This window comes from Pectinophora gossypiella, chromosome 1 (assembly GCF_024362695.1).
Source record: "Pectinophora gossypiella chromosome 1, ilPecGoss1.1, whole genome shotgun sequence".
Taxonomy (NCBI): domain Eukaryota; kingdom Metazoa; phylum Arthropoda; class Insecta; order Lepidoptera; family Gelechiidae; genus Pectinophora; species Pectinophora gossypiella.
In genome coordinates, this window is record NC_065404.1 from 16,957,120 (window position 1) to 16,983,690 (window position 26,571).

The following is a 26,571-nucleotide window of genomic DNA, read 5'->3' on the forward strand; positions in this document are numbered from 1 at the left end:
ATCTCCTCGTTTGTGACGACAACCTTTTTACAGATAAAAACATATTCTGTATTCCTTGTTATTTTCTTAAAACGATGTTAAATGCTTGGCATGGGACAACAATTTAAACAACAAATATAATAAATAGTATTTATTTGTAATTAGTCACATTTAAAAGTACATAAAACGAGAGTAACTACGTCTTAAACAGTCAGTGATCATAACACCTAAAATATTTATAATTATTATAATTAGTGTTTAATATTGTACAAACATTTAATCACTACTTTTTAATAATTAACTTTTTAATTATGGCCACTATCGTCATTGAACAGTATAAGTTTATATTTGTACAAGTATTATATTATTTATAGATTGTAAATGTGGAAACTCCATTTTTATTTTAGGGTACCGTAATCAGAAAAGGAACCCTTTTAACTCTTAGAACATTTAAATATGGCGTAATCCACGACGTATAAGTTGAATAATGACTTTGAATGCCCAGTGACATTATTGGGTCGCAATTGAAGTGCGGTATGAGGGACGCGAGGGGCAGCGCGTAACCATGACAACCAGCGACGCTACCCGTGCGGTCGTCCGCCATTTTTGTTCAACTTCTACTACGCTTGTAAAAAGGATGAATTTAATGTAACTTTTTTATAACCTAGTAATTGAAACGGTTCAACCTTCTATATCCTACAGTTAGATCACTTAGATCCAAAATACAACATACCATGCTGTTACAAACATTCAGACAATACATTCCGGATTATACACATACATAAACTTGCCCTCAATCCGTAATGGGGTAGGCAGAGCCACAAGTGTAAGTTCTGATAACTTGCAGACATTTTTGATACAGTTCTAAGAACGTTATGGCGATAGGTGATCAGACAAATAATCCATTCCATCCATTATAATGGTTCATTAAGTTAGATTGGTCATCTGTCCATGTTCATTAGTTAAAAATCCTTGTAGTTACTTCTATGCTAGACTGGGAGAGAATTGTGTTCTCTAACATGATGGACAATTATGGGAGATAATCTGATCCCTTGTCACCGTAAAGTCCATCATATCCATCTTAGGATTTCGTATCAACAGTGGCTGCGAGTTGTCTTTGGTTACTTGTGGCCCTGTCGAGCCCATTAGGGATTACGGGCGTGAGTTTAGGTATGTATGTATTGTAGTTACTCTCTCACGTTTGGTCTGAGACTGGTGCCGATTCGGGCCACCAATTATAACTTTTTGACAGGACAAAAACTAGCTCTGTCTCTTTCTTGTACCTATTGAAAGTGAAGGACAGAGCTACTCAAAGCTGTCAATCCAACATTAGGTTATGTTTGTGGCCGCCAGAATAGGCACCATTAAGTACACTTAACTATTGACACTAAAATAGACAGCCTATATCGTCCCACAGCTGGGCACGTCCCCTCAATCAACTGGAGGGGGTATGTACGGTCTCGAGCATTAATATGTATACACTTTGGTACCATGTCACATTAACTTTTTTGTCCAATTGAACTAAGTCTCACTAAATGTCAAATGTGTTAGTGCGACAGAGTCCTAAAGTGGGTACATTATATTGCTCACGACTGTACGGTAAACTAAACATTATAAAGTGAGATTTTGATTCTTTAGAGATAAATGTTTGTTTATAACTTCACTAAGACAACACAAAGCAAAATAGTCTTAAAATTAAAATAGCTGACGATTTTGGCAGACAAAACTTAATGACAGCTCTAAAAATAGTGCCGTCCTTCACTTACGACGAGTGCAAGACAGAGATAAAGCTACTTTGAAAACTGTCAAACTAAAGGACAATGAGTCAAAACATCCCCCTCCACCAACAGATTCCAGACATATTCATTCGAAGCGTCTTAGCGATTCGATATTTTTGTTATATGGCGACTTTCTCTAAATACGCGGGGTTTAGCTGGAATTCAGGTTTTTAAGTATGATTTAGGGTACCTCCTGGGCATGATCTTTTTTTATTTTATTTCTAAACCCCATGGATTTTGAAGCTATAACTAATTGGTATTTTTTTATAGACACTAATGAAACTGCTTACACGTATAAAGTATCTATTGGTAGGGGGGACGAGTCTCATTCAGTTACGGTCATTGTCCTTTAAATTCTGTTGCTTACAGTTTATTGTAAGTGGCACGACGGCACAATTTTAGAGACGTGTTTGTTTTTGTTTTAAAATAAAATTAAACATCATCTGCCAAAACCTGTACAGTCATGAGCAATATAATGTACCCACTTTAGGACTGTCGTACTAACATATTTGACATTTAGTGAGACTTACAGTTCAATTTGTCAAAAAAGTTAATGTGACATGGTACCAAAGTGTATACATATTAATGCTCGTGACCTTACCAGTATAGTATAGTATTCGCTATTAGGGTTCAATGTTTGCAATAAAATGTTACTGTAAAATATGTATTATTAATTTTAGCTCACAAGAGTACAAATTAATAATTAACATTATTAAAGTTACAGAACCCTATTAGCGTAAATTAACTCGCACTGGGACTTTCGAGGCTACGTTCCCCAAAAATAATATAGATGGCGTTGTCGAAATTTATCGTGATAATTACCTATTTTCTCATTACTCGGTACATAATTATTTCGTTGTTGCTATAGGTCCCGGCAAACTTCTTGAGCATCGACCTTGACTGCGCACAACCGAATTTTAGATCTCTTTGGTGGTGCGGTACGGGGCGCGGGGGCGGGTGAGTCCCGCATCGACCGGCTATTGGTAGATCAGTCGATACTTCCCCCGCGCACTCTTGTCTTCGTCCCTTTGACTCCCGAATACACTTGCGTGCAGTGAAACTGTCACGTTTTTGTTATTGCTCTTTTGTTAGTTTTTTTGTTGTTATTGCTCATTTGTTTAAGTTGAAGAATTTGTTACTAGCACGAGGTCTATGTCTACAGATCCAAAACCAAGCACTAGCTCTGGTATTGCTGGTTACTTACCTGACGATTAGTTTTTTATTAAATATGGTAATATAATATAAGTTTTAATAAACTATAATAATATAAGTTTAGTTTTATTTACATAATTAAATAATATAATAATTGTTTTTTTTAATGAAGTTAAGAAAATAATCAAAAGTTCATTTTTTTGCACGGAAGTGTACGTGCGCGAACTTTCCCCCACTACGACACTCGATGCTCAAGAAGTTTGCCGGGAGTTATACCTATATTGCTTCTCTTTATTTTGATCAGAATAATAAGGGGTATGGGAATACGATTGGCCACCTGATATGACACGATTCATTTAAAACAAACATTAAAGAAGGAAAAATTGAAGGGAAGAGAGGAAGGGGTAGACCTAGGAGAACATTTATGAAACAAATAAAAGAGAAGGTGCAGGTCGTGTCGTATCGGGAGGTGAAGGTTTTGGCGGGAAGAGACAAATGGCGATTACTCCACCGACAAGAGCGCAGCTCTTAAATAAAGAGAGAGAGAGAATAATGGGTAGAAGATATCATTTTGCTTGGGTGTAATAAAAAGTGTCATCATTTATACTCGAAAATAATATGTATGTCTGTTATCCATGAAATTAGAAGGTTTAAGGAAGTAAAATCTGTACAGCGCCATCTATATTGTCTTGTAGGTCCCTCCTTGGTATTAAATATGCATTTACTCATCAGATACTATTCAGCTTATTCAAACAAGTATATAGTGGCCCCGATTCCTGCAGACACCTCCTAATTTTACTTAAGTTATACCTGTCATTTTCTTATCCGCCCAAAAGGAAAGGGACGGATGATTGACAGCTCTTAATTTTAGGAAGAATGAGTAAATGAACAACCCGGGCGAATGAAAAATGGTATGCAAACCGTTTGACGTGTGCTGTCAACTTAATTCTGTTGGGTTATTGGACAATGTAAAATTTTTAGACGGTTGTTTTAGATTTGTGCTTAAATTTGACGTGTGTTCCATAAATTTCCTTTTCGGCGGATAAGTAAATGACAGATATAACTTAAAATAAAATTAGATGGTGTTTACAGGAATTAGCACCAGTGTGTATATATTTTCACTTATGAATAAAATAGGAAATGACATTCTACGATAAATAAAGATACAGTTAGTTAATTTAAAATAAAGCGTGTAAACAAATTATGACTAGTAAACTAACGACGCTTACTTAGCGATAAATTAAGTAAATATTTAAATATAAGGAAGTGATTTGTAGCACCTCTCGTGGGCATTGGAATACTTCGAACGGCATTCACAACTTGGTCGGGCAAATGACATGTTTGCCCCTGATAACGTTCATTATACCCTAAAACGTAGCATGGTAGTGACATATCTTTCGTCTCACTCATACTAAGCTGTATACCGTTAGTGCGAAAGAGACATATCTCTCGTCTCTTTCGTGCTACGCGATGTGCTATATCTGTCCTGCTCACATTCTAACCTACGTTTTAAGATGTGTCTACACTCAGCGAAAAAGTCCGCTGACTGGAGCTTGATTGTAGCTGAAGTAAGGATGTCAGAAGTATTTTTTTGTTTTGTTGAACAGAATAAATACAGATCTAAAAGTTAATACCAATTTATACTTCATCAGACTTAACTTTGGTAAATATCCCGCTGGCATAATTCAGTAGAACAAATCCAGATCTAATTCTCTGCATCACTCTTATGTCTCCCAGACAGGGGATCCCGCTGAGTGTAGACACATCGTTTTAAGGGTATAATTGTCCTGATGGATGACAGTAGGCTTACAATGGTATCGATTTTACAACTCGGGACTTCTAAAACTAACCGCTATCTCTTTCTTTTACTTATCGCAAGTGAAGGACGGCGATAGTTTTAAAAACGAGTTTCTGACTTCATACAAAAAGGCAAGAAGCTATTTATCGGCTTAGCTACTAAATTGTACATATAACACGATCCGGGTAAGTGTTAGGCCTCATCATCATCTCCATATAGGGTTGCCAGGTAACCGGGACCAGGGGGGTTAAAATGGCCACATCGAAGCAATTGTTTGCATTGCGCACTTGCTTTTATATGCGCAAATGTCAAATTGCAATATTGCTTTCTTAGATGAATTGTTTCGATGTGGCCATTTTAACGCCTCAGGGTTCTGACAGTGTCATCTAAGTGACACAAGGTCCCTGTCAACCTATAAATTCAAATTCAAATGTATTTATTGCATAATGTATTTATACTCTTCAAGCCGCACCGCACTTTCCTATGCTTTATCCTTTTGCATTAGTAAACAGTAACCGGGACCAACGGCTTAGCGTCCCTTCTGAAGCACGGATCATCTTTATTTTTTAGATGAATTACCTAGATGTTGCCTTTTTAACTGCCCTGCGCACCATCTCCATACATTCTTCATTTGCAACAACTGGTTCAGTTCAGATTATGGCAAAGTATCCTTGGGGGTTAAAAAGACCGCATTGAAATTCATCTAAAAAGCAACAATATAAAAATAAAGTAATAAGTAGGTAGCAATATTGCAATTTGACATTTGCGCATATAAAAGCAAGTGTTATGTTGATTTCTTAGATGAATTGTAATACGGCCTTTTTAACCCCCCCTTGTCGGTTAGCGTCAGAACCCCTGGACAAGTGCGATATTTTATGTATGGAAATTACCTATTATGAACCATCAATGGCCCATGATCTCTGTCCGTGGGGTTAGTAAAGGGTTAACTTACTTGTGAAATCGATTCTTTTTCAAAACCTTTTTCTTGAGCGGTCGTTTTTTCAAGACCAATTTTTTGACGACAGACCCGATATTTGTTTCACTATCACTGTAACGGGTGTGGATTACGGCGTCGAACAACGTTTTTGTGTCGTCTATTTTGATTTTCGTGTCGTCTGTATTGATTCTGCGTGTGGCTTTGCGTTGGCAGTGTCTCAGGCAACGGACTATGACGCCGTGTGTGAGGGTAACCCAGAAGGTTAGGGGCCCCGCCCATAGGAGCAGCTGCCTGCGGGCGTGTCGGACTCAAAGCTCGTCGTCGAAGTGGTCGCCGAGGATGTCGTTACCGTAATCCGCCTCGCTGCCCACGAATACGTCGTAGTGTGAGATGACTTCCTCGAAGGACAGCATGTCGTCCCTATCATCGTCCGCTGACTGGAAGAGGTGATCCACTTCCTCGTCTGCTATCTCGCTGTGGAATGATTGAGTCAATATAGAAACGAGATGTCAAAGTCAAAACTGTGGGTAACTGTGGGTTTCCAACTAGTCAAAACAGTTGCTTTTTACTAAACGTCAAAACACGAAATTACTATGGAATCACGAACGGCCTCCGTGGTCCAGTGGTTGAGCGTCGTGATCACGATCCGGAGGTCCCGGGTTCGAATCCCGGTGGGGACATATCACAAAAATTACTTTGTGGTCCCTAGTTTGGTTAGGACATTACAGGCTGATCACCTGATTGTCCAAAAAGTAAAAAGATCCGTGCTTCGGAAGGCACGTTAAGCCGTTGGTCCCGGTTATTACTTACTGATGTAAGTACGTAGTCGTTACATGAGCCATGTCAGGGGCCTACGGCGGCTCAGTAATAACCCTGACACCAGGGGTGATGGGGTTGGTAATTCACCTCACAATCCAGATCTCACCATAGAAGAAGATGATAGAGCATGTGAGTTTCTGGGTGAGGTAAACCTAGCTCAGCCACTGGTGGAGAGCGGAGAATTACCGTTCTATACGTATAATTCCTTATTATATTATTATTCCTTATTCCGTATTATTCCTTATTATATGCTACTGCAACAGCCTCCGTGGTCTAGTGCTTAGAGCGTTAGGCTCACGATCTGGAGGTCCGGGTTGGATTCCCGATGGGGACATTGTCGAAATCACTTTGTGAAACTTTGTTTGGTAAGGACTTTTCAGGCTTGAATCACCTGATTGAAAAGTAAGATGATTCCGTGCTTCGGAGGGCACGTTAAGCCGTTGGTCCCGGCTATTAGCCGTAAAAACGGCTTCACCAACCCGTAGTGGAGCAGCGTGGTGGAGTATACTCCATACCCCCTCCGGTTGATTGAGGGGAGGCCTGTGCCCAGCAGTGGGACGTATATGGGCAGTTTATGTATGTCATATGCTACTGCTATCAGCAGTATAAGTTCGCTGGATAAGTTGTCGATAGCCCCCTCCTTCTCCCATCCAATATTCACTAAGATTAAAATACGTCGATTTATTACAAAATAATATGAACATAACTCACGTGTATCTGAAACTAATTTCAAACATATTTAACAAATAAAAAAATACTCTTTTATAAAACAAGTACATACATACATACATAAACTCACGCCTATTTCCCACCGGGGTAAGCAGAGACTATCGAATCCCTTTTGCTTCGATCCTGACACACAAGCAAAAACAAGTAAAACAAAACAAGTTCTTGATATTTAAAGACTTTTCTATGTCAACATTATAGTGACGGACATTATACATAAATGATTCATTCGAATAATGATTTCACAGATTATAGAAATAAGGGTAATATGCCTTCAGCACTAAATTATAAATTATAATAAAAAGGTGTTTGCATGTCGCTTGAACTCGCGTCCGCGTAATATAATTAGGAGGTGTCTACTGAACCCCGACACCGACCGCGCCGGCGTGGTCGGCGTTTTCTCCTTTTTCAGCGCTTATCGCTATCGACCAATTAGTTTATTCTTTCAAATATTATCCTCTCAGACGACGCCCTGAGTTTTCTTTTACCTTTGATAGGTTTGCTCTTGGCCCCAGACTTGCCCGAAGGCATTGACGAGGCCTAAGATGGAGCGAGCTCGCCCAGAAGGTGCCTGCTCACTGTGGCCTTGAAAGCACCCGGGTTATATCTATTCCACGTTAGTTTCGCGCCCGACTGGCCTGTTGCCTTCAATTTTGTTCCGGGTGAGAGCCCTCAGCGCTCTCCATTTGTCCGGCCTAGTAGTTAATGCCATTTACAATACATACATACATAAATAGCCTATATACGTCCCACTGCTGGGCACAGGCCTCCTCTCAATCAACCGGAGGGGGTATGGAGCATACTCCACCACGCTGCTCCACTGCGGGTTCGTGGAGGTATTTTTACGGCTAATATCCGTGACCAACGGCTTAACGTGCCCTCCGAAGCACGGAATCTATTTTTTCAGACAATCAGGTGATTGAAGCCTGTAAAGTCCTGACCAAACAAAGGACAGTGTCACAAAGTGATTTCGACAATGTCCACATCGGGAATCGAACCCGGACCTCCAGATCGTGAGCCTAGCGCTCTAACCAGTAGACCACGGTGGCTGTTCCAAATATACTACGAAATATACCACGGAGGCTGTTCGAAATATACTGTCGAAATATACAATATTCCCTGCTAATTATGTGTGTATGGTGTACGTACTCGTTGTTCGGTATGACCCACTGATGTATCTCGTTCATGTCGAGCACCCCGTCGTGGTCCGTGTCCAGCTCGTGGTCGAACTTCTCGCGTTCGGAGACCAGCCACGAGCGGTCTTGTTGCGAACCTACAACATTAATAATAAAAAAAATAATGCGCCGGCTAGTTAGGTGGCCCATCCAGTGAGTGGCGAGTCACCGCCTGATCATTTTATCCATGTTTACCAACATTGGTCGAGCAGGCGCCATAGTCCCTAGCCCCAGTATCCCGGTCCACTAACCCCCAACCCAATAGCCCAGTTCCCTTTGTTCCCATAATCTGCAATAGTCCTACACGAACCGGGGAATGTCATGCACGGATAATCGCCGGTTGGTGTCACATCACATTTAGATTAAACTGTCTTAAGGGGCGTCTACGTGTTGGCTTCGGCCCCACCCATGGATTCGAAAAGTCCGGGACTCCATAGGCTCGAGATATGGAAACGACATACACATAATAAAAAAAAATCCACACACAACAGTTTACATATTATTGACAATTACATTGACATTTTATTTATATAATTTTGACGGTGGCTATTTAAAAGCAGAAGGTAACCCTGTCTCTCAAACTAGGGGACCTGTATTTTGAGAAACAGACAAAAGAAATACCATGTTTTACAAATGCTAAATGCTGACCATCTGCAAACTGTAGCTACCATTTTTAAGGTGAATAAATGAATTATGAATTACGTGTATTTTATTAACAGAAATTACAGTCTTAAGAACAAACGTAACTTAACCTAAAAATAAAAGTTTGAGTAAGTCCTTTATAAGAGCGGAATAAGCGAAAGTGGTGTGTAAGGATCGTAAGTGGAATTCCGTGGTCCCTGCCTACCCCAACGGGAAATAGGCGTGATCTTATATACTGTTGACGACAGGTCGACATGGCAATCGGGGCATGAGGTGAGCCGCGGAGGCGGGGTCGCCCCGCACACCCCCACAGTCCCCGCGGCGTCTTAGTCTTAGTGTCGCACGAGTCCGTATCGACCGCGTTTATCGATTATAATCTCGCTCACATAATTTATTACTATTGTGTTTTAAAAATGGCTACGGTTGCATCTTCGTCGCGTGTTCAAGCAAAAATTTGTGTTTGACAAAGCTTAAAGAGATAACAACGAATGCAATTTTGTCAGTCACGGCAGAAAACTGGAGCAATTTCGAAAAACATGTCCAGAACCTTGAAAATGAATATTGGGAAAAAGACATGGGAATGGAAAATGAAATGGAAGATTTTATTATAAAAGTCGGAGATACCAGTGACGAAGATTCTTTAAGTTTTTGTAGCGATACGTTAGATGATTCAGATGAATAAATATTAACTTAAATGAAAACGTGGTATTATTTTATTCACATTTTGTTACATACATAATAAAAATATATCGATATTGAAAACGTCACGTCACTAGAGAATTGCCATGTCGACCTGTCGTCTACAGCATATAAGTGATCTCTTCAACTGCTTCTATGCTGTTCTGGGAGCAAATAAAAAACATAGAACACATTCAGCTGCTTGTCTTCCCGGGCATGTCGTAAAAACCGACAGAGGGATTATGTCCTCTTACATGATGGACTAATGTTACGGGCGATAGGCTGATCCCTTATCACCATAAGGTTCATCATATCCAGCTTACGACATCGTATCAACAGTGGCTGCAAGTTCTCTTTGATTACTTGTGGCTCTGACCACCCCATTAGGGATTACGGGCGTGAGTTTATGTATGTATGAACTCTCCGACCAATTTCAGGCATGGCGACCCTTTTGGTTCCTAGTCGGCACGACGCTGATGCGCCCGGAGGTGACGGCACGTGGGCACACCGTTGGTAATAGGGTAGTTTACAATGCCGTGACCATGATAAAATTAATTAATGCTCGCGACGGTAATAAACTGACGAAACTGCAATTCGTAAAACTAAATGTCTATAGCATATAAGTGTTATTTTCAATGTTATGTTTTCGTTTTGTGTGCTGTTTGTTTCAATAAACGTTTTCTCTCTCTCTCTCTCTCTCTCTCACTAAAATGTCTTATAAAATACAATCTCCAACATTGCAAATAATAGGCTTGTTTCCAACTAGTCAAATCAGTTACTTTTTATTAAACGTCAAAACACGAAATTACTATGGAATTTGTATGAAAAAGCACACTGTGACGTCATAGAAAACGTGACAAAATGTCGCACTTATTATTACATATTTCACTACGTTTTGCCCGCGACTTTGTCCGCGTGGAAAAACTATCTATACTATTACGCGGTTTAGATTTTTTCATACAAATGTTTTTTCCCGCTAACTCCCGTTCCCGTGGGAATTTTGCAATATCCTGTTGCAACTAAGCTTTAAGTTTACTAAGGAACCTGCATGCCAAATTTCAAGCGTCTAACTTAAGCGGTTTAGATTTTTCATACAAAAGGATTTTCCCGATAATTCCCGTTCTCGTGGGAATTTCGGGAATTCCTTTCTTAGTGCACCTCTACGGTACCTAAGCTGCGTCCCTTCCAAATTTCAAGTGCCTACGTTTAGCCGTTTAGGCTGTGCGTTGATATGTCAGTCAGTCAGTTTCTCCTTTTATATATTTAGATTATTCAAATTCATAAATAAGTTAAATAGAAAAAGAAAACGTTGTCACCTTTAGATCTGTCTTTATTTAGTAATCAGAATTTCATAATTTATCACTGACCTAGAAAACTACTCAATTGTGATGAAACAATTACAGTTATTACAATTATTAATTTATGTGACAGTTTATGAGGCGGGCGCTTAATTTTTCCAATTCCGTAGTCCAGGACGGCCTCCGTAGTCCAGTGGTTGCGCACTGGGCTCATATTTCGGAGATCCCGGGTTCGAATCCCGGCGGAGACATATCACAAAAATCAGCTCGGCGCCCGATACGAATTGAGTCGTGTTCAAGTTCTTTGGCAACACTGACGCGTAAATGTCAAGACGCGTATCTTAGTTTTAATTTCGTATTTTTATTATAATCATAGTTTTTAGTCGACTAATTTACTTGTATTTGTGTTAATTTTAGTATATAAAGTGTGTAAAATAGAAATTTGTGTATTTGAAGTGGAAATATTGGTGTAAATTCAAATCAGCTGATTGTCGTACGGAGACCAACGGACACCGACGTTACAAATTCGAAAATACGGACTAAAACCTGGGGAGTATTGCTTTGTTCCATATTATTACATTAGCTAGCGATAAATATTATTGCTATAACATAATAGTACACAGATCACACCAGAGATTAAAGTCCAACCTCACACCCGGCGCCGTTGTAGTCTCGCTTTGTTTTGACGTTAAGTAGAAACATAGTTGACGACAAAAAAAAACGGAAACACACAATGTTTTTCTATTTATTTACACACTTACAATAACATTATATTGTTGGCATTATATTGTATATTGTAGCAGTGTAAAACATAACTTTTTACTCCACAAATTAGACATAAATAACGTACACAAAGCATTTTGTTATGTAGGTACTTATTGCAGATTGCTAAGTAAAATATTATTAACAATATTATAGGTATTTTCTATTTTTCTTGGAATAGTTACTGCTGCCTTTCCTTTATTATTTCAGATTCTGTCTAGTATGGCTCCCTGCAGCAAAAAGGACTTAGAACAAAAACTGAAGCAAGCCCTTCTTGAACTACAGGCGTCTCAAGAAGAATGCAAGAAGCTTCTAGAAGAACATGAAGAGAGTGAGGCAGAAGTAATTAATGTAAATAATAGAATACTGTCTTTAAAGAACGAGCTCACCGAGTTAGATGGTCGGTATAAGGACTTGCAACACCAACGGGACTACTTACAATCCGTGATCAACTCACAGGATGAATGTCGAAACAACCATGAGGCTGCTCTAAATCGTATCAGAGAACTAGAGCAACAGGTTGCTATAGCCTACAATACAATAAAAGCTCATGAGGACGAACATTCCATCAACGAGTCACAACAAACTATGGCATTATACAATGAGTTAGTCCGTGGAGAAAATTGCCAAAATAATGAGTCCATGACCATAGATCTTACCTCAATGAGTGATAAATATAGTGATGATGATGAAGGTTGTGAAGAAACACATAAATTGAGACAAGAAAATTGTGAGCTCCAACGCCAATTAGCACGTTTACAGCAATTATATGGGAATGCACAGAAGGAAATCACTGAACACATCAAGGCAACAGAGTCCCTGGTTATTAATACGGAACGGCTTGAGTCTCTGGTGCACGACCGAAACCTGGAGCTGGAAACACTCCGCGCCAAAACAAGCAGCGAGTCTAGCGAGGATTTGCAGCGCGGGGGGTTGGTCGTAATTTCTGGAGCCTCACCGTCCACTAGCGCCGCATGTACCACGCTGCGCGAGACCGCTCCGCGAGGTACCGCGCCCCGTAGGGCTGCGAGACGCAGAGCCGCGCCGCCCAGTGCTGCGTCGCCTATTGCTGCGCCGGCCAGGGCTGCATCGCGCAGGGCTGCGACACGCAGAGCCGCACCACCCATCGCCGCGTCGCCTATTGCTGCGCCGGCCAGGACTGCATCGCGTAGGGCTGCGACACGCAGAGCCGCGCCGCCCAGTGCCGCGTCGCCTAGTGCTGCGCCGGCAAGGGCCACATCGCGTAGGGTTGCGACACGCAGAGCCGCGCCGCCTATTGCCGCGTTGCCTAGTGCTGCGTCGGCAAGGGCCACACCGCGAAGAGCTGCGAAACGCGGTGCCGTGCTCCCCGACGGTGCGCCGCTGTCCGCAGTGATGTGCGACACCGCACCGCCCAACAACGAGCCGCCGTGTGCCGCGCTGCCGAGTGTCGCGCCGGCCGGTGATGTGCCGCCGGGAGCCGAGCCGCGGAGGGTCAGAGTCCGCGGAGCCTCGAGGCGCGGGGCGTCAGCGGCAGTGCCGCCGTCCCCGGCGCAAGCGCCTGCGGCGCCCCCGCCCGCTGCGCCGCCAGGTGGGGCGCTGCGAGGGCCCGGAAAGGTCGCGACCGCATTGCCGGACAACGTCGCGCCCCAGAAAGACTTTGTGCCGCGTCTAACGAAAAAGACTGTTGTGTTCTCGGACGATATAGGCATAGGTTTAGGACCACTTTTAAAAAACTCTTTTGATCATGACATTATTAATGTGTGCATGCCTGGCGCGTCATATTCACAAATCATCACAAAACTATTCCAGTGTAAATATGATGCGAACACTACCGTTATTCTTTTAGTAGGCAATAGTACAGGGCTCACAAAACAGCAGTTATCTAAGTATCATAGGTCGCTAATGACTGTTGAGTGTGGAAATTTAATTATTTGTTCGTTTCCATACTCAAATTCATTAGCTAGTGAGGAAAATAATTATATATTTTCTCTCAACCAACACCTTTACAACAGAACCTGTCATCACAGTAATATTATTTATTTAGATTTGAATAAGTTTATTCAAAATTGTTTAATAACGACAGATAGAATATATCTATCTAAGTACTTTAAAAAAATTATATGTTCAGTACTAGTTTTTTATATTACAGACATTTCTGCCAGACCAGGCAGTAAACTTATTGACTGTACTGTCTTCTACAGTACAAAACCTTTTATTGACGGTAGTCAGCCATGTACCACGAATGGTACTTCATCTTTAAACTAGACAATAAGACAAAAGAGAAGCTTGGAATATTAAAACTAGTTCACCAAAATATTCAAGGCTTCTCTGGCAAAGAATTGGACATAGAATTATTTTTAGAGACATTTTTTATTGACATTTTATGTATTACTGAGCATTGGTTTAAGGATTATGAATTGTTATTCGGTTTTGAAAATTATCATTTGGCTAGCGCTTTCTGTCGAAAGATCAAAATACGTGGTGGCTCCCTTATTTTTATCAGAAATAGTTTAAAATATAAAGAACGCAAAGATATTACTGGACTTTCGATAGAGGGCACTATGGAGATTTCATGTATAGAAACAGAGAAACATATTGTTGTGGCCGTATACAGACCCCCATACAGTGCTAACTTCGCAGTTTTTGAATCAGTGATGGAAAATGTACTGAAGGTCATATCCAAAAGTAATAAATCCATTATAGTGTGTGGAGATTTTAACGTTGATTTATATGAAGTAGATTCAATTACAACTAGATTTCTAAGTTTGTTTACATCTTTTAACCTTGTTAATATATTTATGGAGCCAACTAGAATTACAGAAACAACTGCCTCATGTTTAGATAACATTTTTTGCAATTGTGATTTCCAAGATAACAGTATCCTTAACTGTTTTAAGTCTGATCACAGTGGGCAGTTGGTTAGTTTTCCAGTACTTAAAAATGTGCAAAAAATTAAATTTAGTACTCGACCCATCACTGATAATCGGATAGAGAAATATCGAAATAGTCTTATTAGTAACTTACCTTGTCCAAACTTTGATACAGACAATCCTGACGATTTTTACAGGGATTTCTTCACTATTATCCATAAAGAATTTGAAAATAATTTTCCTCAAAAGGTAGTTACCAACAGTCAATCATTCAAGTTCAGTGACTGGGCTACCGTAGGCATTCGCAAAAGTAGAAATACTCTTTATTCTTTATATGAGGAAAAAACGTATACACACGCTGATAGTTTCAAAAGCTACGTCAAAAATTATTCTAAAATATTTCGAAGAGTGTGTTATACAGCCAAACAGATGCATATTAGTAGTAAAATAAAGACCGCGGATAATAAAATAAAGGCAGTTTGGCAAGTAATAAATAGTGAAACAAAGGCTTCTAAACCGCGTGAATTAGAATACAATATAGAATCGGGCACTGGGTTAGTAAAACAAGATAAAGATGTAGCTGAAGTTTTTGATAAATTCTTCACGAACATCCCTGTAAAAACTACAGAATCTCTCAGGTCCTCTCCTGTTCAAGCTGATATATTATTAAAAAGTAATGTTACTGCTTGCACTGAATTATTTGATTTTAAACGCGTTGATCCGAGTAGTATTGTTAAAGTATTCAAACAGCTGAAACTTAAAACCTCGAAAGATTTATGGGGATTGTCTGTCAAATTGATGAGCTCTGTTATTGATATCTTAGCACCATATCTAGCTTACATTTTTAATATGAGTGTTGAAAATGGCACTTTTCCAAATTTAATGAAAATCAGTAAAGTTATACCTCTTTTTAAATCGGGCACAAAATCAGACCCCACGAATTATAGACCGGTTTCTATTCTACCAGTACTTAGTAAAATTTTCGAGAAAATTATTCTCGACCAACTGCTATGTCATTTTAATTTAAATAACTTACTCCACAGCCAGCAGTTTGGTTTTACTAAGGGTCGGTCTACAACAGACGCGAGTGTGACATTTGTTCGACACATTTTCGATGCTTGGGAGAAGTCGCAGAATGCCGTAGGAGTATTCTGTGACTTGTCTAAGGCGTTCGACTGCGTGGATCACGAGACCTTGCTTTTGAAATTGAGGCACTATGGACTAAATAATGGAGCTCTCAGTTTGTTAAATTCATATCTAGGTGGTAGGATACAAAAGGTACAAATCAATAGTACAACTTCTTCGGGCTCTCATGTTCAAATGGGAGTTCCTCAAGGATCCATTTTGGGTCCGTTTCTTTTTTTAGTGTACATAAATGATTTACCTTATGTAGTACAGAACCAAGCTGACATTGTGCTGTTCGCGGATGACACTTCTCTTATATTTAAAATCGACAGAAAGTTAGAGGAATTTGACGAAGCAAACAGCGCTGTGTCGCAGGTTCTAAGTTGGTTTACAGTAAATAACCTAGTTCTAAATGCTAAGAAAACGAAGTGTATTAAATTTGTTCTACCAAACGTAAAGAAAGTAAATAATAACATTAAAATTAACGACGAGAAACTAGATTTTGTTGAACACACAGTTTTCTTAGGAATTACTGTAGATTCAAAACTTCAATGGGGCCCACATATTGTATCACTAGCGGGCAAGCTAAGTTCAGCAGCATATGCCGTCAGAAGGATCCGACAACTCACAGATGTACCCACTGCTAGACTTGTCTACTTCAGCTACTTCCACAGCATAATGTCTTACGGTATTTTGCTGTGGGGTCGAGCCGCTGATGTAGAAACTATTTTCATCATTCAAAAAAGAGCAGTTCGCGCTATTTATAAGCTGCGTTGTCGGGACTCTTTGAGGGAGCTGTTTAAAGAAATAAATATACTGACGGTCGCAAGTCAATATATATATGAAAACATTATGTATGTACGTAAAAACTTATCTCTCCTTCCGAGAAACTGTGAAAGGCATACTTACAATACAAGAAATAAACATAAAATTGCTATTCAAAATTCTAGATTAAGTAAATTAAATTCATCTTTTTTGGGGTTATGTATACGTTTTTACAATAAAATACCAGATAATATTTTAAATTTGTCAGAAAATAAATTTAAAGCTCACGTGAAGCTTACTTTATGTAAAAAAGCTTATTATAAGATTAATGACTACCTAAATGATAAAAATGTCTGGTATTGAATGTGTTCCTCTAGTTATTAAATAACTTGTAATGTATATCCTCATTGGTTTTTAAAAGATGTGTTGCTGTTGCAGTTTCTTGTCATTTCTTCTCCTCAGCCATAACACCTTGCGAAATGACGTAAATTCAAATGTTACATTGACCTTCAACAAGTTTATCCATGATAATTACGTTGAATAAATGATTCTGATTTCTGATTTCTGATTTCAAGATAAATTATGAAATTCTGATTACTAAATAAATGCAGATCTAAACCTAACGAAAAACATTCTCTATTTTCTATTTAACTTATTTATGAATTTAAATTCTTGAATTTAAATGAGGAGCTCGGTGGCGCAGCGGTAAACGCGCTCGGTCTGCGATTGTTGAAGTTAAGCAACTTTCGCAAAGGCCGGTCATAGGATGGGTGAACAAAAAAAAAGTTTTCATCTCGAGCTCCTCCGTGCTTCGGAAGGCACGTTAAGCCGTTGGTCCCGGCTGCATTAGCAGTCGTTAATAACCACCAATCCGCACTGGGCCGGCGCGGGCGTGGTGGTTTAAAGCCCGATCTCCCTATCCATCCATAGAGAAGGCCCGAGCCCCAGCAGTGGGGACGTTAAAGGGCTGGTGATGATGATGAATTTAAATCAGTAAAAACGTAATAATAAGCACGAAATTTTGCCATGTTTTTCTATGACGTCACAGTGTCCTTTTTCATACAAAATCCATAGTAATTTCGTGTTTTGACGTTTAGTAAAAAGTAACTGATTTCACTAGTTGGAAACTAGCCTACTATTTATAATGTTGGAGATTGTATTTTATAGGACATTTTAGTTTTATGAATTGCAGTTTCATCAGTTTATTACCGTCGCGAGCATTCATTAATTTTATCATGGTCACGGCATTGTATGTGCCAATTTCGCGCTAATTTTATAAAGCGCCACGCCATGTGTTGTAATTCCAGAGACGGACTAAGGGTTTATATGTTTTAGGGTTTAAATGCTTTGCGCAAATGGTTGATGGGGTTGGTAATCCACCTCACAACCCACATGATAGAAGAATGCTAGCGCTAGCGAGGTCGGAATAGACAACCGCTTTTGACAATTTGCTGTCATCCATTCGCAAGACGTGACCGTACAATCTCAGTTGGTGCCTTATGATGACCGCTTCTATCCCGAATAGAACAGCCGTCATAGAACAGAACAGCCGTCATAAAACACCCGAAATGCAACTTATTAACAAGTCCAAGGACAGGAGACTGACCGAAAATTCCCGATGTGTATTAAATATTGACACCAACATTCTTCAGCAGCTACTTGACAAGGGACTCCAAGATATAGCCTTCTATATAATATCGGCACACGCCATCTTCCGGTTACTGGTGGAAAGTCGCCGACTGCGGAGCCCAACGATAGCAAGTCGATGGTCCCGGACCTTACATTGAACAAGGCGAGATGGCGCTGTGTCCAATACTACACAAAAAAGCTATAAAACGGGTGCCCTGTAACTGATCCGCAGGCTGAAAGAAACGGCACTACAGCAGCAGGACGCAAAACTGCTGTGGTTGGAACTCGGTCGCTTGATATGCAAGATGGACGTTAGACATCTAAGATAGAAGGTACTTTTTTAACAATATAGGCTCGCGTTTGACCACAATCTCACGTGATAGTAAGTGCCGATGTGGTCTAGGGTGGATCACGCTTACCTAGCAAATGCCTATTCACTCTAGCCTTGAAAACTCCTAGATTACAACACAGGAGGAATCTACCCTCTTAGCCCGAGTACGCCCACACTTACACACACGAACGCACGCACACACACACATTATACAAACATTCTTTCATTATTTGTAAAACGTAAAGGTAACAAAACTTTCTTACCTATTTACTACTGTTATAGAAGAGCGGGGTCTCCTGGTACACGAATGTTTTGCTTAAAAGGAGGCTCCAGTAACTAGTTTAAGAAAAACATGTAAGGAAAGAAAATAAATACTTTTGACTTTGACAAGTTGGAAAAACAGACGACGGTAGACATTTCCAGTCCTTCGCTGTTCGCGTTAAAAAGGAAGAGGCAAAACTTACACATCAACAGTGAGCCTCACCTCTGTCGCCGATGTACTCCTGGAAGTCGATGCGCCCGTCCTTGTTGGTGTCCTTCTCTCGCAGCGTCTGGTTGATTAGGAACGGATGCATTACCGCGTGCTCCTCAGGGTTTGTGAATACCTGCAAACGTACCAACATTAGGGTTGAACCACATCCGGCAGCACCTCATAACACTTCCCTATACTCCTATGGCCTCCGTGGTTCAGCGGTTGAGCGTTGTGCTCACGATCTGGAGGTCCCGGGTTCGAATCCCGGTGGGGACAAATCACAAAAATCACTTTGTGATCCCTAGTTTGGTTAGGACATTACAGACTGATGACATGATTGTCCAAAAAGTAAAAAGATCCGTGTTTTGGAAGGCACGTTAAGCAGTTGGTCCCGGTTACTATTTACTGATGTAGGTAGTCGTTACATAAGCCATGTCAGGGAATTTAGCGGCTCTATAGTAACCCTGACACCAGGGTTGATCAGGTTGGTAATTCACCTTACAATCCACACGATAGAAGAAGATTTACATGACTTAATAAACACATTTTTGTAATAATGAAAATGTTTACGAGAAAATTTCTTGTAATACAGGGCTTAAGTTTCTTAGTGACCCATATATGGGTCACGGACGTATGGAGCTAGTTCACCATGGCCCGTATATGGATCACAGGACTGTCAACGTGTTAATATTATAATACTGTATAATCTACAATAGCCCTCATTACGGGCGTTATCGACCGGTTTTAATTAAAACGTTATCTCATTCGTGCTTTGTAAACTGTAAACAGAAACGTGGCTCACGGCACGCCTGATGTTGTTTGAATACCTATGGGTAGGATTGCCATCCGTCCGGGTTTCCCCGGATTTGTCCTAGTTTAGGGCATCCGGGGTGCGTCCGGGTTTCCCCGGATTTGTCCTAGTTTAGGGCATCCGGGGTGCGTCCGGGTTTCCCCGGATTTGTCCTAGTTTAGGGCATCCGGGGTGCGTCCGGGGAAGTTCTCATTTGTAGACCGGGTTTAAAAAACATACATAAACATAAACTGCCTATATACGTCCCACTGCTGGGCACAGGCCTCCCCTCAATCAACCGGAGGGGGTATGGAGCATACTCCACCACGCTGCTCCACTGCGGGTTGGTGGAGGTGTTTTTACGGCTAATAGCCGGGACCAACAGCTTAACGTACCCTCCGAAGCACGGAATTATCTTACTTTTTCGGACAATCAGGTGATTCAAGCCTGAAAAGTCCTTACCAAACAAAGGACAGTCTCACAAAGTGATTTCGACAATGACCCCATCGGGAATCGAACCCGGACCTCCAGATCGTGAGCCTAACGCTCTAACCACTAGACCACGGAGGCTGTTGCTGTTGTTGTTGTTTGTTGGAGGGGGTTTAAAAAATTAATCAAAATTATTGGGCCGGCGTACACCACCATCAACCGACGAACTGAGTATATTTATATGTTTTTGTTTAATGTTTTAAAAGGTTTTGTTTTCTTATTTCAAGAATTAAAAAAGCTGATTAATATAAACAATTTGTAACATATTGTGATTCTGTTTTGTTAAAATAATGAATGAATAAAAAAGGTGATTTATGACATTTTCAACTGTTTTTTATTACATTGAATATATTTAAAAGATCTTGTTGACATGTCCGGCTTTCGGACTCTAAAATCCGGGTTTTCAAGCGTCTTGTCCTGATTTCCAAATTTTAGAGTTGGCAACCCTACCTATGGGGATGGCAACATGTTGAGAACCAATGTACGGTCGCGAGTACTAATATGTATACAGTTTGAAATCATGTCACATTAACTTTTTTGACAAATTAAACCGTAAGTCGATAGCGTGCGGTCGCGCTTTCTTGTCTTTTTTGTCTTCCATTATATGAAAAAAAAATGGAATCCCTGTGGGGACATATCATAAAAATAACTTTGTGATCCCTAGTTTGGTTAGGACATTACAGGCTGATCACCTGATTGTCCGAAAGTAAGTTAAGCCGTTGGTCCCGATTACTATTTACTGATGTAAGTGAGTAATCTTTACGTGAGCCATGTAAGGGGCCTTTGGCGGCTCAATCATAACCCTGACACCAGGGTTGATGAGGCTGGTATTCCACCTCACAACCCACACGATAAGAAGAAGATGGAATTATACACCAAACAACAGTTCCCCACTCACCACAACAAAATGGAGTGGCTGAACAGGCCAACGGAACCATCGTGGAGTTAGCTAAATGTATGCTGCAATATGCAGGCCTAAGGCCGGGTTTCCCCTCACGCGGAGATGGGCGGGGAAGAGCGGAGATGTGCGGATTTGACTACTGTTTAAGTTAAAACCCATTAGATTTAAATTTTAATAGATTTTTTAGAAATTTTTGGGTGTTACAATGAAATTAAGCGGTATATTAGTACATACTAGTAATTAGATAACTATGTGTGGTGTTGAGAAATGTCGCTAGGTCGGGTTACAGTTTGCCACACGGGGAACAATCTCATTTGTTTGTGAGCCACGCCGGAAGCCGGCGAATTGCGATAAAGTGTGAACGATGCGACTTTTAATTTTCTCATACACTTTCTCATTGATTATTGAGGCGGAGGACAGGAGTCCTAGTATGGCTTTGTAATAGACTACTCTGGGCGCCATCCCACTTGCGTCAGACAGAGTACTGCGGGGCGGAAGGCAAGAGGGAAACCACTGCCCTATTTTTCCCTAAAAAAGTAGCATGGAAAATGCTGCACCGACAAGAGCGTGGCTCTTAAATTGATGATGATGAGTCCCCCGTTAAATATTAATACGGCCTCCGTGGTCCAGTGTTTGAGCGATGCGCTTACGATCCGGAGGTTCCTGGTTCGAATCCCGGTGGGGACAAATCACAAAAATCACTTTGTGATCCCCAGTTTGGTTAGGACATTACAGACTGATCACCTGATTGTCGGAAAGTAAGATGATCCGTGCTTAGGAAGGCACGTTAAGCCGTTGGTCCCGGTTACTACTAACTGATGTAAATACGTAGTCGTTACATGAATCATGTTAGGGGGCTTTGGCGGCTCAATAATAACCTTGACACCAGGGTTGATGAGGTTGGTAACCCACACGAGAGAAGAAGAAGAATATTAAGACGAAACGCCGGTGGGTAACAAAGAAATACTCAATATACTGGGTGTTAGTGACATCGTAACGAATACTGAGGGGGATGATTCAGATCATGATTCTGAGTTAATATCAAGTGGAATTTTCCGTCGCAAATTTTATGATTTTTTGTTTTTTTTAATATTTTCGTATTTCTACTTTCGCGATGGAAAATTCCACTTGATATTACAGACACACAGGGTTAATATACAGGGTGTTAGGGACATTGTAACGAAAACATTGAGAGATGGTTCAGACCATGATTCTGAGTTGATATCAAGTGTAATTTTCCGTCGCAAAAGTATGGAACTGCAAATATTAAAAAAAACACTAATGTTTTCATGAATTTTCCGACAGGAAAATCCACTTGATATCAACTCAGAATCATCCCCCTCATTATTTGTTACGATGTCACTAACACCCTGTATACCGGCTAATTCATGCCACTAAACGAGTTCAATGATCTTTAGCTCTCAGTTCAGCTTGGATGCAATACATTATGTAGCTTTTTACTACAAATCCAGTTTGAAATTGTTATTAAGACGGGGGTTAGAGAGAGCATCTGTTATTCATAAGCACTTACCTCAAACTCCTTGTGGTCAAGACTTCCATCTCCGTTGGTGTCTGCAGCTTTCCACATCGCCTTCTCTTCCGCTACCAGCTGTAATAAACAACTTGTTTTAGTTAGTTGTTGGTTTATTTGTTGAGCAAGCCAATGAGAGAAAGTCAGCGAGAGCATGTCAGTGTCAGCAAGTCAGTGACAGTAAGTCGGTGACAGTAAGTCAGTGACAGTAAGTCAGTGACAGTAAGTCAGTGACAGTAAGTCAGTGACAGTAAGTCAGTGACAGTAAGTCAGTGACAGTAAGTCAGTGACAGTAAGTCAGTGACAGTAAGTCAGTGACAGTAAGTCAGTGACAGTAAGTCAGTGACAGTAAGTCAGTGACAGTAAGTCAGTGTGAACAAGTCAGTGAGAGCTAGTAAGTGTGAACAAGTCAGTGAGAGTAAATCAGTGTGCACAAGTCAGTGAGAGCTAGTAAGTGTGAACAAGTAAGTGTGAACATTTCAGTGAGAGTAAGTCAGTGAGATCTAGTAAGCTTACCAAGCCGGCGTCATTGGTGTCGTCAGCAGCCACCTCTTCCTCGGTGTCGGCTCCGAAGGTGTCCTGCAGGTACTCCTGCCACGTCACCACGCCGTCCTTGTTGTCATCTGCCTCTTGCAAACGCTCTTCAGCTTCCTCATTTGACAGATTTCTGGTTAGGTTAATAAAAGCAGTATGTTAGGTTGAACCCTCATGCTCAGTAGGACAGTGGTTCCCAAATAGTTTAAACGTGTAGCATGTGGACGTGTTAAATAATATTGTGTTGACTAGAGAATAGATACCAAGGCTTTAAGTTCGTGTACCCACCCTTCTGAACCGGCGTTCGGCTTTTGAGTACTTGTAAGCTCTGTGTTGATAGAAATACACACACCTCCATACCCGCCCATACACACACACACACTAAAAAAATATAGCAAGAAGAAAATTTTTATTCAAGGTAATATCTGAAAGTACAGAACAAAGCCTAGGAAAAACAACAAAAACAGTTAACGTCAGTTTAGACAATAATAAAGGACTAAATAACAATGGACGTATCCTAGAAAGAGATCTGTATTTAACCTTAAATTTAGACTCAAAAAATGTACATAGATACATACATAAACTCACGCCCGTAATCCCTAATGGGGTGGGCAGAGCCACAAGTAATCAAAGACAACTTGCAGCCACTGTTGATACGATGTCGTAAGCTGGATATGATGAACCTTATGGTGATAAGGGATCAGCCTATCGCCCATAACATTAGCCCATCATGTTAGAGGACACAATCCCTCTGTCGGTTTTTACGACATGCCCGGGAAGACAAGCAGCTGAACGTTTTCTATGTTTTTTATTTGCTCCCAGAACAGCATAGAAGCAAAAAAATGTGATAACAAAAAATACAGCACAATAAGAAAGAACATTGTGCGAGGTTTTTTCACTGGGGGACAATGCCTACCTACAGAGCGAAAGTTGGAGATACAGGGAAAACATTGTGACGTAGAGACCGTCATAGATTCAATGAGAAAAGAAACCACATAAAATATGTTGCCAAACAATAGCAAAACCCAACACACAGCAAACATTTTAAATAGAACTATTAAAAGTACACACAGTAATTGAAATAGCATCCTTATACTTTGCCCAGTAGCAGAATTGTTTAGATATTATGGATTATTTTAACATAGATATAGGTGCTAATTCCTGTAAATAACATCTAATTTTATTTTAAGTTATATCTGTCATTTTCTTATCCGCCGAAAAGGAAAGGGACGGGTAATCGACAAGCATAAAATTTATGGAACACACGTCAATTTTAAGCACAAATCTAAACCAACTGTCTAAAAATTTTACGTCAGTCAATAACCCGACACATTAATTTACTCATTCTTCCTAAAATTAAGAGCTGTCAATCATCCGTCCCTTTCCTTTTCGACGGATATGAAAATGACGGATATAACTTAAAATAAAATTAGGCGGTGTCTGCAGGAATCGGGGCCAACATCATGGTATAAGAAAACCAGGTATGCTAAAAACTGACAGCTAGCATTTCAAGGTCAGCCTAGCTGACGTCATCCCACCCTACGTTGCCATTTCGTAAAAATAAATTATCCACAACCAATGTTTTTAATTTACTTTCAAGGAAATTTTGTACTTTTAGTAAAAAAAATACGTACAGTTTTATTGATTTTTATATATATGTGACAAATAATAGTAATTAAATACATTAGTCAGTAATTACCTTAATTTTCAATAATAAAATTCAAGTCCTTGGAATGTTGGATGTACCCATTTAATGGTAACACTTACACCATCAATGGGCTAGCAATGGCGGCTTGTCATAGGATTGAGCATACCTGGTCTTCTTATACCATGGATAACATAAGCTCATGTCTGTATTCCCAACTGGGGTAGTCAGAAATACATTAACTGCACAATGAACTAGGTACCCACAGTTCACCTTAGCTTTCTATAATGGCCGAGCCAACTGTGTCAATGAAAATTGTTTAAATTAATAACTCGTTGGTGAAAGTAGTGCTCCTCATTTAAGGAACAAACCACACAAGACCATAGTGACTATGTGACAAGTTGGTGTCAGACACAATAAATTTTACATTATGTCTGGTCGAGATCCAAGTTCCTGTATTCGAAAGGTTAACTAACATAAATACAGACATAAAAGTCTTAAGATGAATATGATGCAGCACAAGGCCTCATCACCCATTTTATCAAAGAGGACATATTAGTCCAGGATAATAAAAATAAATCATAAATAAAAGTTTGAATCCAATATTATTCATGATCCTTACATTTAGAATCTGATTTCGAGACTTTATTAGAATTTTTATGTGAATGATTAGAAATTTGTGTTTGATACAAGAGGGCCTAATAAACTTACAATCTACTACATAATTCTTAGAAAGAGATTGAAAGCTATAAATGTGCCGGCAGTAAATGTTATCACACATCAATATCTTACTGTGGGCGGGTGCAGTCTGGCTAGTTTCTTGCAACATAAACTTTTGATAAGAACTTCCCAAGAAGGTAAAAAAAAGTTTTTAAACCCGGTAAATATTATTTTAAATATTATAATTATACAGTGTTCAGTGCTAACACATATTTAAGCAAAATAAAACTTACGAATCGTCACCATCTTCTCTGCGGATAGTCGCAAATTTATTATAATCTTAAATAATGTCAATAAAATGTTTTAAATGTGTGAGACTTACGAGAACGAGTTCAGGATCCATTGCTTGAGTTCCTTGCGGTCAATGTGCTTGTCTCCATTGATGTCCATCCGTGGCAGCAGCTGCGCCAGACGCTCCTTCGACTCATCGGGACTCAACTTGTCAAATTCCTCAGCCTCCTTTACACTACCTATAGAATAATAATAAGTTATACCCAGGAACAGTGGTATCAGGACCAAGAGCGCGTACTTCACAGACATCACACCGGCGGTCTATCGCATTTCTTATCGACGACTGAGTTGCAATACCGCGGTCGCACGCGCACAACACCTCAATAAAGCGACAGTAAACGCGCGAGTACCTAAAATGGCTTCGTGGTCGAACTCCACGTTGTGGCCCGAGTCCCCGTAGTGCTCCGCGTCGCGCGCGCGGTAGCTGCCATCAGACTCGCGCTCCGCATTCTCCAGGCTGTTCCCGTGCACCGCCGCCGACGTGCAGTCCAACAAGTTGTGGCTTAACACCAACAACACAGACAACCAATAATGAGAAGCCATTTTATCGCACTTCCGCTCAGATGTAAACAAACTCAAATTTATCTCATTCAAATGTTTTATTATGCAAATCTCATTATATTCTCATTGTAATTTCAAAATTAAAATCGAGTATAAATAAAGCGGATGACAGAAGTCCGGGCATTAGTTATCTTGTTTTCATTGATGAGTCTAAACATGTGACATCAAGAAGACTCCCTGTCATTGGTTAT

At 40.3% G+C, this 26,571-nt stretch overlaps 1 protein-coding gene and 1 long non-coding RNA gene across 3 annotated transcripts in view; one reads left to right on the forward strand and one right to left on the reverse strand.

The window, feature by feature from the left end:
* Nucleotides 1-26,571, forward strand: part of LOC126371195 (uncharacterized) — a 187,759-nt gene that overhangs the window by 26,024 nt on the left and 135,164 nt on the right. The gene's annotated exons all lie outside the window — the stretch shown is intronic.
* On the reverse strand, nt 116-26,520 carry LOC126370722 (reticulocalbin-2). 2 transcript variants are annotated; one of them, XM_050015751.1, is made up of 8 exons: nt 26,170-26,520; nt 25,851-25,998; nt 25,762-25,779; nt 23,146-23,296; nt 22,630-22,707; nt 18,931-19,051; nt 8,339-8,462; nt 116-6,118 (listed from the first exon to the last, which is right to left on the reverse strand). In XM_050015751.1, exons 1-8 carry the CDS (start codon nt 26,360-26,362, stop codon nt 5,953-5,955), a joined length of 999 nt encoding a protein of 332 aa, XP_049871708.1. In that variant the 5' UTR covers nt 26,363-26,520; the 3' UTR covers nt 116-5,952. The 2 variants fall into 2 exon arrangements, with proteins under 2 accessions (XP_049871708.1, XP_049871716.1); XM_050015759.1 differs by lacking the exon at nt 25,762-25,779.